Source organism: Echiichthys vipera (assembly GCF_963691815.1).
Source record: "Echiichthys vipera genome assembly, chromosome: 17".
NCBI lineage: Eukaryota > Metazoa > Chordata > Actinopteri > Perciformes > Trachinidae > Echiichthys > Echiichthys vipera.
The window spans coordinates 14,425,397-14,445,664 of NC_139842.1; the positions used below are offsets into that span (position 1 = coordinate 14,425,397).

General features: G+C 40.1%; 1 protein-coding gene across 1 annotated transcript; it reads right to left on the minus strand.

Annotated features, from left to right (window-relative positions):
* Positions 1 to 4,156: 4,156 nt before the first annotated feature.
* hs3st3b1a (heparan sulfate (glucosamine) 3-O-sulfotransferase 3B1a) lies at positions 4,157 to 16,856 on the minus strand. The gene is made up of 2 exons (XM_083931377.1): positions 16,082 to 16,856; positions 4,157 to 5,536 (listed from the first exon to the last, which is right to left on the minus strand). Exons 1-2 carry the CDS (start codon positions 16,585 to 16,587, stop codon positions 4,918 to 4,920), a joined length of 1,125 nt encoding a protein of 374 aa, XP_083787503.1. The 5' UTR covers positions 16,588 to 16,856; the 3' UTR covers positions 4,157 to 4,917.
* Between the last annotated feature and the right edge of the window lie 3,412 nt (positions 16,857 to 20,268).

The window sequence follows — 20,268 nt, forward strand, 5'->3', positions numbered from 1 at the left end:
CTGAACCCCTTGAGAGCACTGAGGAGATCAGCTGTTTTGCATAAGGTTAATGGTTTAAAGACAAAGAACAAAATGTTTTGTATTCTGGATACTCGAACTGCAACAGAATCCAGAGAAAACCAAATTCCTCTAAAGACAAGATGGCAATATTCAAGTGGTATTATAATACCAACAGCACACATAGTTAAGCTATGCTAATAACTGCAGAGAGTCAAAGCTCAAATCACTCAATCAAATATGTGATATGTGACAGGTATGACAATTTTCTACCCATCTGTTTCAGCCCATGATGAGGTGAAAATAAGTGTAACTAGGTAATAATGAGCAGTGTGAAAACCAATTAGAAAGACTTGATTACATTCATTGCTGAAATGTTAAGTATGTTAAAGGTTGTGACAAATGCTAAACTATAATGGAATTAGGGTGAAAATGAATAATCAAGCTTTCATGTGCAAGTTAAACTAATAAATCTACAGAAAGCTGTTCACTGTCACTGTCATCTGCACTGTTACAGTATGTAAGTGTGTGTAAGTATTTTAATGGTATTATTAGTAGTTTGTTCGAATTCACAGATGTAGATTGAAGCTTACACAACACATTAAGAAAATCCAGTGTTTCGCTGAACTGTCCATTTTTTATATTCTGGGTCCTGTATGTCAACAACAACAACAACAACAACAATAATAATACGAAGTATAAAAATAATGATAGCTCAATAATATCCAAAAGAGAAAATGAGTTGTACTAAACCACAGCTCTGTTGAATTTGAGCAGATGCCAGAGAAATCTGTTTTATTATTTTAGTGACAACATGTTGAGATGTGATTAGTTACGCTATGTGTTATGACAAGTCGTTTTCATGCAATTGAACATTCACAGCCCTGGATCCTGCCAATGAGGAGCCGCTGTGTAGTGAATTAGCAGCACCTCTAGATTTGACCTGACAAGCCCAAGATGTGGGTGTGTTGTGCACAAATCTGTCAGTTAGAAAATATCTTCAAACACTCATGACGTATTTGAAGTTACAGTAGTAAATTGGTCCCACACAACGTTAGGAAGCCATTTGGAAGAGGGATTAGATTTGGATTAGCTACGTCAGCATATATGTGTCAACTCCAAGTCTGCTGTCTCAGATTAATGCCCTTCCTATCGGATTAGGATAAGGGGTTTGGACAATGCAGAATAAAAGATTAAGGGCCAGAGAGGAAGGCAATTGTCTTATAATCACTGAAACAAGTTTAACCGCAGTAACGCAATATAATCCCTGTTCTTTCTTTATGATGTGGGTGCTCTGTAATTTTTAGAGTTATTAGTTCGGTTCCTACACCCATCACACATGCACTGCAAATCTGAAATTCCTAGTACAGCTCCCTAGTACAAAGACCAGGTACTATCTGAGTGTTGGACTACAGCCGCTCATTCTCCAATGTATTCACGGAGAGTGAATAGGGCGTGGACAGCAACGAAAATGTCTAACTGGAGACACAAGATTTGGGGACTTCATTCAGTAAGGGCTGACACCAAAAGACTCATTTGTTTAAAACCAAATTAGGAACCATCTCCTTTGGAATGGCGTAATCTGCGTCGTGTCCTGACCTGAGTATTTCCAGTATGTAAGAACTCTGATTCTCATGATAAACTGAATCAACAATATTGCCTTTTTCTGTTATTTAACCTTTATGCAACTTTTATGGTCTTCTTTAGATTCTCAAAGAACAGTCTGTTCAGAAAAAAAAAAGATTTCTTCACAATTTCCCGAACAAAAAGAACTTAACATCCCGTCTGACTGTTGTATGTTGCCTGACCTTGTAAGAGCTCACTCTATTCATCTGGGAGTGAAAAGGTCAGCATTTCACATGTAGAAGAACATATTTAAGAAACATGGCTTATGTCATGATGTCTGCAGGACTCAACACATGTTAGCTTTCAGTTAGAGATTCAGTTGTCTACATTAGATATTTAGGTATATGCTTTCATATAATTTTCCATGCGCTACTGTATGCTGAGGCATGCACCATTCCTGAGATGCAATGCGATATGTTACGGTAGGGTATGGTGGATGTTAGGGTAATGCTGGATGAATGACTTGCAATCATCTTTGCAGGCTTGTATCTTGCAAGTGTGACATCTTGGCTGGATACAAAGGCTTTTTATTGACATCATGAGGCCACAGTTCATCCCGCTACCAGCTCCCCAACTCTACATTTCTGTACATATTTTTGCTAAATCAAACGGTCTGCTGCTGTATGATGTTTTATTTTCCTTCACTTGTATTGTATTCAGCAGCTCTGATTTTATTTCCCAGTGGTAGTTGTCAAGTGAATGTGTGAAGTGGCTTGATGCTCAGGGTTGCCAGGTGTCTTATTTTCCTTGTCTTCCCAACCTTCAAACAACAGCAGCCTTGCTTACAACAGCCTGGAGGGATGTGCACAGCAATTCCCTAGTTGGGAGTCTAGCAATTACAGCACCCCTCCTCTATCCCTGTAATTGCAAAGGTAGCTGCTTCCTGAGTGATCAGACTGCTAGCCTGCCACCAGGGAGACTGGCTTCATCACCTCTGGCGGTAAATGAGGGTGCTTTGCTGGAGAGTTAAAAAAAGGTTGTTCGGGGTGATTCATATCTCACTTGAACCATAACCTTTTGTTTTGCGGTTAGCTGTGCTGCATGATGGATGCGACAGGTTGCTTGAGGCAAGTGCATAAACAACCTGTGGTGCCTTAAAATATTACAGAAAATACTGACAGACTAGCAAATGGTTCTGGAATAAAAAGAAATATGTGCAACAGAGTGTAATTCTGCGACTGAATATTGTATCATCAGAAGCATGATGAGCAAGATAACCTCTGCTTCAGGTCATGGCTCAAACACACAAAGAAACACAAGAAAAAGTACCTCCTGTTAACACCCACATAAACACATTTTAAACAGCAGCTCGAAACTTGACCTCACTTCATATTATCAAGGGTGGAGTGTAACGCGTCACCCACGGATATGAAGGTATGCTCGTTTTTCATGTCATGTCTCTCCAAATAAGAAACTTGACACTTTGTTGTGTGTTTTTGGGGGTCATGGCAACAAAACCCAGTTATTGGTGGTGGCAAGGGGGCTGAGACAGCTGAAAGTAGTTAAGGCTGCTGTGCTAATTAGCGAGTTGATGGTAATTTAGACACAGCAGTACACCTTTGCCTGCAGGGATGCAGAAATCTATACAGCTAAGGTGGGGATAGTTCATTAAAGGGTAACACAAACTCAGCATTTTAAGCTTTTAGGTTCAACAATGACAGAAAACAGAATTTTGAATATATTGCACTCAAATAAAGTGAGATTTGTATGTCTTTTTTGATTATTGAACAGAATGAGGTGCTATATAAATACTATGGAAGTATCAAAACACTCAACGCACAGAGAAATGCACACAGCTAGTATTCAGAAACTGTGCCTTTAAAAGAGCCATCAGGACTACTGTACGGTTTGATGTCACAACTATACAACACAGTATATAGTAGAAAGTGCTGTTACAGTCATTACTTGGCTGCAGTGAGTACATATTCAGACGACCCGGATACAGGCATTTTAAAAATGTTCCAGTAGAAACCCAAAATACAAGTAGGACCCTGTAATGAGCATAACATGTAAAGCCAAAAATTAGAGAGTCTTTAGGATTTTGGTAAAACATGTTTTTTTAATTTTCTCACTTCATAAAAATGACATGGCCACAACTTTTAATCAACTTCTCAGTCAAACCTGCTTAATTTCCATGTTTGTAAAGCAATGCATACAGCAAAAATAGTGCCTCTACAACAACGGGGTTGCAGTACATCATTATGGAATGACGCCTGTTAAAATGCTGAAAAATGTGTGTCTATATAGGTTGAATAAAACTCAACCATACATGAAATTGAAATGATGAATATTTGCCCAAGGTAGTTTTATTTTACTTCTCTTCAGCTGTCACTGAAAGTAAACTGTAATGATGCTTATTTCAGTTGATGTATCAAGGGTGCATCATTAACACATCTAGTATTACCTGTGGGACCCCCCCCCCCCCCCCCCCCCCCGAAAAAAAAAATCTGTATAGAATGATCCATGAGAGCAATTTTAGTACAGATCAATGAATATGATTAAGCCATATGAATCATTTTCTTTTGGGAAAAGAGTAATAAACAATCAGGCATTATGAAGCCTGATGTTTTTGCATAAAAAACATCCCAAATGTACTGTGACTGAATCCTCTAATGGATCCTTATCAACATTCCTTTGTAGAAACTGTATAAATAGTGGTTAAGTCAAACATTACAGAGAAAATTTATATTATTATATCAATCTGAAGTTGGCTTAAGGGTCAACCATAAACTTAGTACCATTAATGGATCCATGTTTTATTGCGGTGCTTGAGAGATCACAGCAGAGCCATGATTCACATCTAATTGACATGATGAGGAGCTATTCCTGTATTGATCCACCTGGCAAGTGGCACTGGATCAGCTGAGGCCTGTATCGACCTGACTAAGTGGGTCCACAGACCTCTGAGGGTCAGGCAGATGTTAAGGGGATATTACCAGCTGCTTCTTAAGTTGGCTCTTGTTCACCTAAAGGTGAAGTAAAATCAGCATTTGGAAAAGTAAAAGAAGAAGAAAAAATGTCCTTGCGGAAAAAAGGATACTGACCCTGCTCTTAATACCCGTACAAACTTTGTGCTTTTAGAAAAATGTCCATGTACTTGAAGTGTGTTGTGGATGATGAATAAACCTGGTTAGGCAGCTTAGTGAGTTGATATCATAACAATAAATTATTATAAAATAGACTTCTGAACTTTTTACACATCCACCAAATACTGTACATACACTGCATAACAATATCTCCAGAGTGAAAACACAGACGAGGGCCCAGCATGAGTCTGTCATCATGGTTTTCCTCTCAGTCCCAGCCAAAATCATGACCAGTCATCTGGTAAAACTTAGTATTAAAGGGCTTATAAAAGTCCCGCAGCCTCTGCACAACCTCTGGGTCAATATTAGGATGGGTCCTGCCTTTGGTTTTGCCCAGGCAGTGTGGCTTGCTGTTCCCCTCAGGTCTCTTAAGGCAGGGGAAGCCCTTTGCTGGGTTAAAGTGGAAGTACTTCTCCGTGACCACCCTCCTGAGCCCAAGAAAGTCCTGGACGCGAGCCATCTCACCTGCAGGGTCAATAATCAGACGCTCTCCGCTGACAAACAGCAGCTGCTCCATAGGGAAGAACTTGAGCCAGCGCTCAAGGTGCTTAGCATAAATGCCAATTTGAACAGCGCTCCATGCGGTGTCTATCAATCCTGCTGACATGTTCTTAAAGGTCAGGCTCTCGAAAGACGGGATGTCCGGCTTCTTGGAGCGAGTCTGGGTGTAGTCTGAGATGGCCCGGGTGACAGGATCCCGGACAACTACAATAAGCTTTGTTTCTTTAGACATGGTATAGATTCTTGCAGGGACCTCCTTGGTGACATAGTAGCTGGGGGTCTTCTCCATGGTCAACTGACCCTCTGATGACTTGGGCATCAATTCCCTGCAAAAGGACACAAACAAACTGATTTACATTTGCGCTGCAGGCAACCTATGCCACACAAAAACAACTTTGTACCATTATATATTCTATTCTTCTTTCCAGCACTTTTTAAATCTAAAAGACTTACAAAAGCCCCTGATACAGCATGATGATATATGCATTGACACAGTAGCTCCATGGCAGGTTAAGGTGCAAGTCAATCATCATCAAGACAACAATTGAAGACATCATGAGCAACATTAACAGAGTCTGAGTGTACCTAAAGTGACAGGAAATGGTAGGTATAGCAGCAGTCATATTAATCATCTGTGATTGCATGCGAACACAATGCCCAGTTCATGACATGTTCTAAATACAAACTAAAGGAATACATTCATCTACCCGCTGATGCATTCAATCTACCTTAAGACTTCAATCCTCTTTCAAATCCCCCAATCTTCACATTGAAATATTCCACACCTTCATTACATTATACAAAGGATGGTTTAACTGTGAATAGGCGGCATTATGCTTCTTAATGTCATGCCAAGACAGATGACTCTGACTGCACCTCTCGCCTCATAGTTGTCTGTAATTTTGTGTAAAATGTCACGATTTTGAGGAGCCTTGCATTCCGTAGGAGAAAATGCAAAGCTTGGGAGATGTCTATTCCCTTAACTGCATATTCTTCTTGACCCTGGTTGGCTCTGGCTGATCATAATATAGCCTGTTAACTGCAGCCCTGACTGGATAATGGCTAAAGTGAGCCAAGAGGGATTAGGACTAAGCCAAACACGCTAGAGCATTAGAGTCTGGTGCACTGCCTTATTGGCTGGGTGGCTCGCTTGTCTCTGGAGAGAGAAGGAGAGAGGGAGAGAGATATGTGGCCATGACGATGAGACTCAATGGTAAGCAGTTAATCCAGGGAGAAATACAAAGGATTGACACAAACTCCTGTACAGCTGAATGCAACCAAATCTATATTATTATATTTTGTGAGACTGTGTCAGCAGTGTTCACTCAACTTCATGAAACATTTCATGAGTGTAGTTTCAAACGGCACTTAATATGAAAATTTAACACTGTCCAAAAAACATTATTATGACCTATATTTACATTCGTAGTGATGGCAAAATCTAGTGGCCATAGATATTAAGAAGGGAGCAAATTGATAAAGTAGTAGTTAGAATAAAACAGAATAAAGAATAAAGATTGTGAAAGAACCAATTGGGAGAAGGTCGGGGTGTATGGATGGGTAAAAGCCTAGAGACTACTACTCATGTCCCGTCCGAAACCAAGTCAGCATTGACTTATTACTTACTTACGTAAGTTAAGTTGTAAGTTAAGTTACATAACGTACAGAAAGTATTTACGACACAATCTCCGTCACATACGAACATACGTAAGCCCTAACCGTAACCCAAACCTGCTTATTTTAACCCAGACCATGATCTTTTCCTAAACCTAACCAAGTAGTTTTGTTGGCTGGACCCAACCAAACTGCTACCCTTTTACAACATTAACACATGTTGATCCGCTGCCGCCGGTAGGAGCGGCAGTTTAGGAAACAGGGTCATATTAGAGGGTAGGAACAAACAACCTATGTGGTTGTAAGGGTCTGAGGAGGACCACATAAACAATGTTACGATATACAAAGTGATGCAATTCAACAACACCGCAGACACCAGGCTCGACGATTACTAAAGTTGTGTATTAACCGATTTACAGCACAAACCCAGTTGCATTGAATTATAAACTCCACAAAGCTATGAACACTTTCCAACTTGTTTTATGTATAAAGACATATTTGAAAATACAGTATTTCTCATGTCGTTGCATTGAAAATGAGCTCAATATCTTCTTGGGGACTGATCACAACATCACTCCTATGTTTTCCAGCCTTGCATAGTAGCAGAAAGAGAGAGATCAACACAAAGAGAGATTTAAAAGACTTATTTATTAACCGTATGAAACTAAGATTTTGGTCCCTGCAGTCCTTCATCATATCGGGAAATCTCATAGAGATTTAACAAATGTCTCGAAAGCAAGAAGAGCATTGTGATATATCATTTCATGCTATATGTGAGGATGGAAATAAATATAAGCCATGATGTGATGTTTACAAGCATCAGCCCCCAACATACCTCATTATGGTTTAAGTCAGTCAAATTGTAAATCTTAAATTATTACAGTATTAGGTAATATCCTCGTGTGTTATTGTGAGCGGTAAATCAAACGTCGAGAAAGAAGAGGAACCATGTCATTAGAGTGATTACAATAATTTCCCACCATCTGTTGGTACATGCACAAGGAGCTTCAATATCCCTCTCTAAAATCAGCAGCTTTCAGCTTACAAATGTACGTGGTGGCAACAAGCAGATAATGCTCTACAAGATTTTTGCTGTGCAGAGCACTGGGAAAACGCTTTAATGATTAGTGTTAGCGTCATACAAACACACAAGGGGTTCTCTTATGCAATTTCATCACCTGATGTCACCTGCTTTTTCCTTGCTATGGAGGCCCTAGGTGGGTCTTACGTGTATTTCACTTCCCTCTCCCTGTCAGTCACCACTGTGGTGGAAAAAAAAAATATATATATATATAATCAAAGTTATAGGTGTGAGGGACACAAACAACTCTATCAAAACACCCTGCAATTATCTCTTGGATACACCCAAGCGGAGTACTGTAGGCCTTTCTTGGGGCCATGAGGGACACAAAAACTTACTACCAATCAAACTTTCCACTTAGTCCCCGAGCAAAACAATCTGTGTGAGAAGTACATATGCATTATTCATCTGAGCAGAGATAGAGCAGGCGAGAACATCTCTGAGCGAGTAAGGAGTGAGAGAGTTGCCTTAGGGGGGCATATGTAGGAAGATTTCGCAATTTGTTCTGCTTAATAAACAATGTCGCCTGGAACCGATAGGTTTCAGTGCATCCTCGTCTATCAATCAGCCTTGCAAAGGCATCATCATTCAGTAAAAAAAACAAGGACCTCTCTACAATTGAGCCGCAGTGTGTTGACTTTTGCCCCTTCATGAATTTTGCATGTTTCTATTTGACTTCATAAAGCTAAAAACACTGCTTTACTCTAAAAGGGTAACATCTAAGTGGGCTATAAAGTCATACAGCGAGGACTCTAAACTTTGAAGAGTTTCTACGTATAATTGGTGCACTAAAAACGCATCCTCATGCTGGGGCATATGCACAAACATCCTCTGCCCTCTAACCTGTCCTGCTAAACTCGCAGGAGAACATCAGGAGCTGAGGAGATAACAGAGAGGAAGATTGCAAAGAGAATGAGATAAAGCAAGAGAGGGAGGGCTGGAAGGTGCAAAGAGAGGATTAGATGTAATCAGGTGCACTGTTGGAGGATGTAGACTCCATAGGTCGACCCCCCTGATCCAGAAGCCCTTAAAAGTATAAGTTTTAAGTCACCAGCCACTCTTGGATGCTGTGTCTGCATTTTCCTGCAGCAGTAGCACAAGATAAGTCACCCCTACTGCAACCAACAGATAGATATTAATCCAAGAGCGGTGTGTTGCATAATTTGTCTGTGTTTTGTCTGATTGGCAGTCAGGTGTGTCCGTTAAACTGGCTGCTGGGGAGAGTGTTTGAAAACTGGTGCCCTGTTTACATTCACTGCTATCAGGAAATAGGTTGAAAGGTAGGAATTTACAACGTGTTGTTTTATACCCAGCTGATGGACGATGCCCTCGGTAATAAGTTCACCAAAGTAAGGAACAACTCCAACTTTTTGTATCCTGCAGTTTTCTGCTTGACTGACTCTAATTGGCATCTATATTTCAGCTTTTCAGACCACTGTCACAAGGGACTGCTCCAGAAAAAATATAACTCAGCATTGTCTAATGTCATGATGAATCCTAATCTCACGCTGCAGCTCGGAGAGGGGTTTAGCTACTGTGGGAATCATTCTCAAAGACAGGATGAGAGGTGGTGGTATGCAGCCACTTATACTAATCAGACCAATATACTGTGAGATGAGTTCCAGACAGAAATCAAAGAGGAAAGCATCTTTAGGAGAGGCGTTCTTTGGTCATTGCAGCACAACTTATCATACGTGTGAAAGTCATCGTCATCACACTTTACAGTCAGGACCTTCTTACATGACATTGAACAGCATTCAGTATCTTACCAGCATTCCTGAACAACAATGATAGTGCAGAGAACGGCTTTTTCCCATCCTCCATTATTACTGTCAGTATGCAGAACTCAAGGCCACCTGGCTGTCTGAGGGAGACAGGCCAAGTCTGAAGAGAGGAGGAGGAGGAAGACATTCTGGCTTCCCTCACACAACTGTCAGCCTTGCATTAACACATAGCAGTTCTGACAGTCAGTTGTTTATAGAAACAGCCATCACTTTTTCTCAGGGTGGTGGTGGTGCGGGAAAAAACATAAACCAGCAATGCAAAACCAATCACACTGTGATTTGTGAAAGTGATCAGAAAATAATGTATGCAGTGATGCATGATAACATCATTATCACTATGTATGGATGTAGCTAATGCTAGAAACTACCGTGTTGACAAATACCTATATTCAGATAAACTGAGCAAAATAGAGTGTTAGAGTGATCTCAGTGCAATGTGTTTCACTGTGAACAGGTTGTTTTTGTCCAGGGGGAATAACCTACAGGTGTGAGTTGTGTGACTAAAGACAAAATCAAGAAAACAACCAACAGAAATGTAGGTTATTTATATGAAATAGAATATGTTACCCTGAACAGAAACTTACAAATAGATCCTGTACCAGCAACAGCAATACAATACAATCCAGCAGTGAACCAGTTATGGCATCTAAAGTCAAGGATCAAAGTCCATTTACAGGTCTTCGAGTAGTATTACAAACGCGCAAACATTATATAAAAACTTGCGTTACTCCAGACTCACTCATGTGATGTCACTTGAGTTAGCATCAGTTAGGGCTGAGAACTACAAATCTTAAAATGAAAACAGAAAGTTTGGAGTTAAGGATAGAGTTGGGTTGAGTTCAAGTTTTACCGGTAACATTATTTCATTGCAGTGAAGCTTCATTTAGTACACAGAATTTGGCAGCTTAGCTCACTTCACTTTCCAAGTAGCTGCCCAACACTTGTAATATGTTATATGACAACATGTTTAACTTTATTTTTGTTCATAACCAGACTAATGGAGCTGCTAGTGTCTGACCATAGACTGTGTCTGAAAAGTTGTTTGCAATTTAAAGGAGAGTCAAGCAGCTCTGAAGAAAACACATGTCACTAGCGGTGGGAGGGAAGAAAGGTGCACGTTTTGTTTGTGTAACTTACTAGAAAGTTCATGTGGTTTGATTGTGATGAGATGAGTCTCAAAGAGAACTAAAACTGTGCTGCATTTTGGATCTTAAGCTTACGAAAGAGGTGAGCTGGAAAAGACAAGGCAATGTGTAAAAACTGCAGGTAAAAAGTCATGACTTAGAGGAAATACCACCTGTTAGTGGAGTGGAGTCGCTACACTCTCATTCATGGACTTTTGGATTTAGTCCCAATGATAAAGGTGAGGCAGCCAACACTGACAAAGCTGTGTGCACAAGTTGCCTCAAGAAAGTTGCTGCTGCCTTTGAGCTGCAGTCCACTCCCCCCTGATGAGGTTCCAGGGTAAGAGGGTCTGTTTGCAACAGCCATAGCAACAACATAACAAATGTTACAATTATGAGGCAAGTATACTTGGTGATGATGAGGCAACCAAACCAGAACTAGAATCCTCAAAAATGACCCGTCAAGTAAGAACAGAGCCACAAAGTACCAGGGAAATTCTGAATGGATTTGACAAAGTGACTTCAGAGCAAAGCTGAAAGACACCAGCCAGCAGCTAAAGCAACTGCTGTACCAGTGATAATAAATACTTGGTCAAACAAGGGCAATAACACTAACCAAAATAATTGAGTGAGCTTCAGTAAGTTTCCTGGGATGATGTGTTGGAATATATATATATATATATATATATATATATATATATATATATATATATATATATATATATATTTATATATGTAAAGAGCAAAGCGATATTAATCGAAAATATTGGTCAACTGGAACTGGGGGTGTCAGAATGAAGCATTTTTGCTTCAATAAACAAAGGCATTGTTTACTTTGTCAAACATACACAATTATGATGGTAGAGTTTACATTAAATGGGATAAGACAACCCATTATTTGCATGTAATGTATTTTCCAACATATGGAGTGATTGGTACAATTAGGTAATTCCCCACAGATGCGTGCTGGTCTCAGAGGAACGTCAAAAGCAAACAAGACTTCAAAGAAGCAAACCAAAGATGGCTGAGGCAGATTGGTGCTTTCTAAAGTTGCTCTGACTAGCTGTCAGGGAGTCTCTGCAGTAGACAGCAAAAGAAAGAAGCAGGAAACAACACATTTTCTCTGAAGATAGTACAAAAGAGAGGGATGAAAAAGTCAACAACTCAAGGGGATATAATGGAGAGAACTTTTCTTGTTTCAGTGTTTCCAAAGTGCTGTAATAAGTGCTATGGTTTGACAAACTGCCTCAAGCAAAAGCCCAGAGGGTTGTTACAGAAAATTAAATCTTCAATCTCTAGAATAGGGAGGGGAGGTACACATTACCAGTATCTACAAACTAGTGGATTTATTCTAGGAATGGTAGCATCATTTTAGTCTAATAGTGGAAACATTCTGATAGGGTCTGAAGTTTTTTTAAATCTAAAGTGTTATCCGAAGCTGACAGAAGAAGGGCAATGGTTTGTGGAAATATTTTAGGAATGTTTGAAACAACACCTAGCATGAGTGGGTTGTTTCTTTGAAGCATCTCATTATCATCACAGTGTTCCCTTCTTTTCCTGTCAGTGTGCTGACACATTAGTTTAAGTTAGGGGATATACCTATATGGAGAGCTCTCTTACTTACGCCAATCCCCCTGTGTCCTTGCAACGAGCTAAAAGTGTTGAGTAAGCAAAATTCCACCAGTGGACTCAAATGAACCTTCTCTTGGGAAAATGCAACTTTCCAAGCACAGATCTCTGAAAGTCAACTTTCAGGCTAAAAAGCTTAAGTGTAGTGTTTGAGTCTTTTCTTGGGCAGTTTCTAATGAATGCGCTTTCTGATGAAGTCCTGCTGGGCCTCGTCAAAGGGCACTTTCACCCTTCTGAACACATTTGCATACAAAGTGAAGGCAGAGAAAACATGTTTCACACTAATTGTCTGCTCTTTTATTGTCAGGGTTAATGCAGACCTCAGGGGTTCTCCAGCATCCCTTTTCACTGAGCTCCATAATACTGTTGCGCTTTCTAAAGACTCACTATAAATTTACTGCCCTCTATCTGCCACTGGACTGCAGTAAGCTTCCCTGGGGCTCTGAGGAGGATTAGGCCGTCTTCTCTGACACCCTCAGTGAGTTAGTAAGAAGGCCGCTCATTGTTCTATATATGGACCCTCAAGAGGAAAAACACAATCTCAGCAATTAAGTTACATCTACTGTATAGAACTCAGAAGACCTTGATTTGAGCATTCATTAAGCAGATGAATATTAACCTGCCAAAATAAGACATCCTGGAGGAAGTTCAGGCTGTATTAAAAAAAGGAGGGGCCATGGACTTCTGTGTCAGGGTGCACAATTGTCTGCCTGCTTCTCTGTTTCTGCCGGTGGGTGACATCGTGCTTTATTGTGGCCGATGTCCTGCTGTGCAGGGGCCTCTCTGCTATGTGGGGCCTCCGGCAAGACGGACACCAATCACAGTAGATAAATGGCAGGGGCACAACTCAATGCCACCACAGGAGCTGATAAGCCCACCCAGCGGAGTGCTCCTCTCCCCACACCATTAGTCTGGGGGCAATGATGTAAAACATATGGGAAAACAAACCCACACACACCTTCACCTGGCTTTATGCTCCTAGCTTATCTTTAAGATGAACTTTTGCACGGATAGGATGTAGGACTGCATGTAAAAACATGGCTTCAAAAAGGTATACCAAACAGCTAAAACACATAAAAAAAATGCTCATTCATTAAGTCCACAAGTACTCATTTGTCCAACTACAGTGTGTTCCACCATAAAGCCAGGCAAGGGACTTTCTGAGCTCAGCTAAATGATCATTAAGGGTTGACTCGATGTCATGGTGCTCTGTTGTATGGGGTCAACCTGTGGCACAGTGCTCTCACTGTGACAACTCAAGCCAAGTTGTTTTAATTAGCCAGATCACCTCTCAGGGAAAAGAGGCCTTCATTATACATGTCCCAAGATGAAACAGTTCCCCACATCCACAAGCTGGCACTGTGAACAAGGCGTTGGCATGTTTTAATTATATACAACAGCTTCTTTGACTATTACTTCCATACCATTTCATTGTATCCATCTTTAATGATAGCTTCTCCTTCTTTTCAGGCATTACTCATTGTTAAAATGCGTTGACTACTTGCGCATCACATGAGGATTATAAAACCAGCAGGTCTTAGCGCAAAGTAAAAAAATCTTCAAGCATAAGATGATTTGTTCTTGTTGCTCAGTCTGTAGAGGTGGACAAAAGACCACTCTCCACACACTGATCATACAAAAGTGTCCCAAACCTGTCCGGAAATTCTCAAAGGAGCTTAAGCGAGAAGTCCTTTGAACAATGCTTCGCTTCCCCTATTGTAGCTTTATGGAGCCAACTTTGAAACAGTGTCTAGATCCCTTTGACACTGCCTGTTAATCCCTTGGCTCAGTCAAATGGACACTCGTTGAACAGCAACATCTCTTATTATCTCCTATTTACCATGTGGTTGCTCTGATGTAAAACTTTCAATGCCAAACCATTTCCCGGAACATTTTTGGTACATGAGATCAATAATTTCCCTGAATATTGTGTGTTTACAATTTATTTCTACTAAAAGCAGCATGTTGTGTAACACTGAAGCTCAGTCAATAGTAAAGAGCTTGCATATTGAGATTGTGAGGCATGGTACAAGGACAACAGTTGCCATGGCAGAGAATATAATGAAAAATGTTATGTTACACAATGTTGAAGGTGTAAGCAGCCTCAGGATCTCTGCCTTTGACAGTGATGTCTGTTTGGATTAAAGATCAAAACCAACCAAAATCAATAACCTCGAACTCATCACACTGCTGGCTGCTCAGTGATGATGGCATGATTAAACTTGCTGACTCCTAACCATAAAGCAATGTTTTTTTCATTATTTGAACTGCATCCAGAATTCATGTTAAATCTAATGGAAGCCCTGCTTTATCTTTTTTAACCTGGTGCCTCTTTCTTGTCAAAAAGCCACAGCAAGTGTAGATCCAAGGACGGGCGGATGTAGAAACACTCCAGGAACTCTGAGTGAAGGTCATGCAAACAAGTAACATTGATTGTGCTTTGTACATGAACATGGATGAGAAGAGTGGCCAAAAAAGTTTTTGTCAGACACGTAGAGTTGCGTTCCTTGGCCTGTGGTGTACTACTGTATACTGTATATTAGAGATTTGATAGCACCTGCAGGTGTAAGGTGCACCGTCTGGATAACAAAATGTCCTGGACCTGCTCTTCTTATCAACAGTTTGTAGTATTCTACAAAATACTATCACCTAATCAGCAGTGTTTCAGTTCAATTTCTATGAATATCAATATACTGTACCTACAATGTAACTGTTTACTGTGAATTATCTTTATTTCAGTACATATTATACAGTATATTACTATAGGTCCTATAAGTCCTAAACCATAACTTGTGAAAAGAGTAATGAAGGTTATCAACATAACAAACTGAAATTTTTTAGTCTCCAGTTTAATACAGACAGTAACAGAGAGGAGTTTAAAGTTGCCTTCAGTTTATCACATTTTTATTATCTGATATAAATCAAGTCACAGCACATATTTAACTTCACTACCAAACCTTAATATTACATGAGCATTCTTTTAATTCTTGAGATTTGTTTAAATCTACCAGTAGGGTCACATTACTTGCCAGGAAAAATAACTTTCTTAACTTTCTAATTGAATTGCACGTGACATTATTTTATTTTATTTTATTAGTTTTGTAGTTTTTTTTTATCACCCAACATCTTTGGAAACAAACTGAAGTATTAGTGGATTTCACAGCTGATTATCACATCTTATATTCATACTGTCATATGGCCTAGTATGGTGCAATATAAGTTAAAAGTTACATGATGATAGACTTTTAAAGGAGGAAAGTCTTTATTTAAGATGTTTTTTCCCCCCATGGTGATAACATGTTATAGGCTTTTTACTTTTTTTAAATTTAGTTTTCTATTTTGCCCATTATATATATTCCAGCTTACTCTCTTGTGGTTTTTATATTGTTAAGTACTACGATACAAAGTAGATAACATGTGTGTGAATTGAAAAGGTGGAAAAATTATTTTTCAGAGGAGCAATGATGTTGGAGTTTTGTTCTGGAACAGAGTTATGCTTCCAGAGAGCTTACACGAGATGCCCTTGAACAAGGCAGGATGCGCAGAGGCACACTTTGTCGCTTAATACATACATTAAGCATATAAGTTCAGTTCACGATTTATCTATAGCTTAATTTTGAAAATGAAAGAGTAGAGCACCTGTACCACTCCAGTCCCTTGTCGTAGTTGCGGTCGAAGAAGTGCGGCTCCGCTCCCACCGCTCTGATGTCTGGATGCAGGCGCAGAAACTCCAGCAGCGCTCGGGTCCCTCCTTTCTTCACCCCGATGATGATCGCCTGGGGCAACTTTTTACTTTCCGACTCATTGAGGAAACCTGACATGGCATTATCATCCAACGCCTTCGCCTCGCCTTTAATTTCATCCCACTCTTCTCCTCTGCTGTCCAAATCGTTTTCGTTATTCAGTAAGTCCCTGGACGCCCCGAGAGAGGACTCTTGATTGACAACTTCTGAATCGTTTTCGTGATCGTTTTCGTGTCTGTTTCCCGAGCCGTACGCCAGGTTTGGCATTGTTGAGCAGTAGCCAACACAACAATAAATCATATACACCCAAATGGACAGCATTATGCAGAACACAAATAGCTTGTTTTTTACGTGGGGTGATGACACAACATGTAGATTGTGTAAAATCGGACTATATTCCATAGGACCGCCGTGAAAAAGTTATATTCCAATTAACAGGCATTTTGGCAAAGGCGCCTCACTCCTTTGCCATGGTTCAGATCCTGGACAACCGGTGCGCAGTTTCCCAATGCACAAATTATAGCCAACATGGAACTGATATTAAAATGTACGGATGGCGTTCACCTTCTGCTTCAAATCCAGTTCGGCTTGGAAAATATGATGGGTTTGTTTTTATTCTTAATCTAAAGAAAATTGTAAGAAAGAAAAATCACAAAAAGGGCAGTTAAAATATCGCCAGGTGAGCGACACGCGCGTCAGGGACCGAGTTTGTCTCCCATCACTTGCTCTCAGTGTGTGATCGCTCACACAGCAGCACCAAGTTATTTACGCCAGGCAACAGCATCAAGCGTGCTGGAATATGAAGCATATACTTCCTGAGGGGCCTTTAAAAATAAAACCTGATGAGAACATGGCAACAGAAGCTATATATATTTGAATCCTGTGAAATGAATCATCCAGCCCTTGCAAAACATGTTTTTTTATATATATTCATATGCATTGCCGTCATATTGTGCGCTGCCATGTTTGATTGTTGATGCTATTTTTATATATTATTTGTTACATAAAAATTCCCCTAGGGGTAACAAAGGTTTAATTTATTAGTTATTTAATTTATCCATTAAATATATTTACTAGCACAATGTCACTGGTAGACTATATCATGGCTGAAAACTTATGTCAATAACAATTATTATATAAAAATATATCAATAAATTGGGTTAACTGAACATAGCTGCTCAATAAGTATCATTAATGTATTGTTCGAATATGTGTTCCAACTGTAAAATAACTGCAATACACCTGTTCTTAGTTTTTGTGCATGGATTTTAAGTGGGTTTCTACCAGTTATATCCACCTAAATAATGTTCCGGACAAAATACTCTCTTGCATTACTCTTATTTTGAAAGCAATGAAGTTTCCGGTTCTGCTCTAACATTCTTTGTGTACATTGACGCAACTGTCAGCGTCTCAGAAACACTGGAGGGCGGTTAACAACCAGTGGAGCTGAGCAATCCCTCCAACCTCAGCATGATTACAGCCTTTTTAGTCAAACACTGGATGACATTACAAACCATGAGACGTTAAATGTGGCTTTTTTCCACAATGTGACAAAATAGGCATTGGATCAGGAGTGACGATTTCTTATAACAATATAATTATACAGCTGTGTGAGATGTAAGAACTTCCAGTTAGCCATAAAAAATCTGTCATGTCAAGTAATTTGAGTTGTGTTTTAAAATTTGGTAGAAATTTGCATCACAGATTGTGTAAAACAGATACATAGAGAATATAGTTCTCTTTTGCTCATGCTCTTGACAATACAATATAAAAGTATCCCACAACAATTTCAGACATGTTGCGTGTTTACACCTTTACATGTGCACTTCTTTCATTTGAACTTTATCCAAACGTCAGTTTTAAATACCAGCACACAAACAAGAGACATGACTTGAAAAATATGTGTCGCAGATCAGCTGTTTCTTTAACAGCGTCACACTTACTTATATTGTGGGACTAATGGTTCAATGACTTCGAGTTAATTGGCTTCATAATCCTTCGTAATTGCACTTGTAATCATTCCAAACAATGTGAATATGCTGTTCTACATAAACAAACGTTATCAATGTATTTTGGTTGGTCCATGAAAGTTAATATTTTACTCTCTAGGGGTGTGCTGGCAATGTAGATGCGTGACCATAACTTGCCACCAAGAGTTTGGTCTGTCTGAGACTTAATGTGTGTATTTATGTGTGTGTGTGTGTGTGTGTGTGTGTGTGTGTGTGTGTGTGTGTGTGTGTGTGTGTGTGTGTGTCTGTGTTAGCACCTCCTCTTGATGCAGGGTCAAAGGCCTTCAGTTCTACTGCACCCCTGCGCTAGCAGCGGATTAGCAGGATTACCCCAGAGCTGCTATGTCAGTCAGAGTTTCACCAGAGACAACCCTGCCCCCCTCGTCTAAGCCCCTTATCTCATCTCTCAGACACTGCTATATATGATATATATGTGGTGTGTGTGTGTGTGTGTGTGTGTGTGTGTGTGTGTGTGTGTGTGTGTGTGTGTGTGTGTGTGTTATAATCCTAACAGTTGCATTTCCACAGTGCATGAGCACAAGATAACCTGTCTGGGAAAATCTGTGTGTTAAGGGGTTTGGTTGGAACTACAGTCATGTTTTGCCCTTTCAGCTCTGTGTACAGACCATGTTTGTCTTTGCACTGTGTGCTTGTCACTCACAGGGTATAAGTTGGATGATTGAAAGTATTGTTAGAGGTTTAACTTTATAGTTAATAAAACACTCTTTCTTGATTAGCAAATTGAAGAAGCCATCTATAGGTGTCATGTGTTTGACGCTTTATTAGTCCCCCAGCTCACATTATTATTATTATGTTATTATTGTTATTGTGAGTGAATCACAACACCTCTCTAATTGCATTTTAAAATGTTATATATATATATATTATCTGTATCAATTCTCTGAAGGATCATATTTGTATTTATTTATAGGGATTTATGTTCACTATACTATAACTTATAAAAAGGGAACATGGGTCTCATGTTTGCCTTATTCTGAGGTGAGGTAGGAGATTGACTTCAAAGTAGAACACAATCGTGGAAGGATGAGGAGTAACAACAAAGCCACCTGAGGGAGGACACACACACACACACACACACACACACACACACACACACACACACACACACACACACACACACATACACACACACACAGAGGATACATAAGCAGACACACTTATTCCAAGTCTTTGAATTGAGTGTGTTCTGTTTGTTCCATCTGTTGTGCTTCATGATGCACAGAGACAACACCTCACACACACACACACACACACACACACACACACACACACACACACACACACACACACACACACGCACACACACACACACACTCATAACAACATGTTTTCAAAACTCCCTTTTCCTGCAGTCGTGTGAATGAAGTTGGAATCAGGTGCATAGGAGAGCGCTGTGTGTATTCTTGTGTGCCTTTGTGCATGCTGGGTCGTGCACATACACTAAAAACATACAGACACATCACGTTGCAATAACGTCACTGTTGGAGCAACCTCCAGATGTCAGAGATCTGAGCCCATTAGAGGGTAAAGCGGACTGATGGATGATCTCATCCACTGCTCTATCCCGGAAAGAACAAACAAATGCAAACAACAGGAGGACCGACAAGGTCTTACACACGCAAAGCCCTCAGTCTAATGACAGGGTTATAAGGTGAGCCGAGAGGTGGATCAAGACACTGCTATGGCTCCTTAAGTCCTCCTTCAAGGTCTTCAACTCCAGCTAAGGCCATTTAAATGTCTATAAATTCTTTTGGGCCGTGCTAGAGACCATCTTATCTTCTGTTAAGGAATAGCCAAGTTGAGCGGATTCCCTCACTTGATCCTGTAGAAAAGGTCTTATCCTTCACCTGGACCTGAAAGCAGCCAATTGTGGCAGGCTGGAGGGCTCAAGCAGGCTTAGATGTCTCGGTCCTGCAAAGTCTTGCACAAATTTAAAAAAATCCTTTAAATGCTGTTAGTTTGTTTATTCACAGGTGAGTGCAAAACAGTGGCCCTAGTACATTCACAGGATAAAGATAAGAGTAAGCATTGGTGAAATCAGTGTAGCATCTGG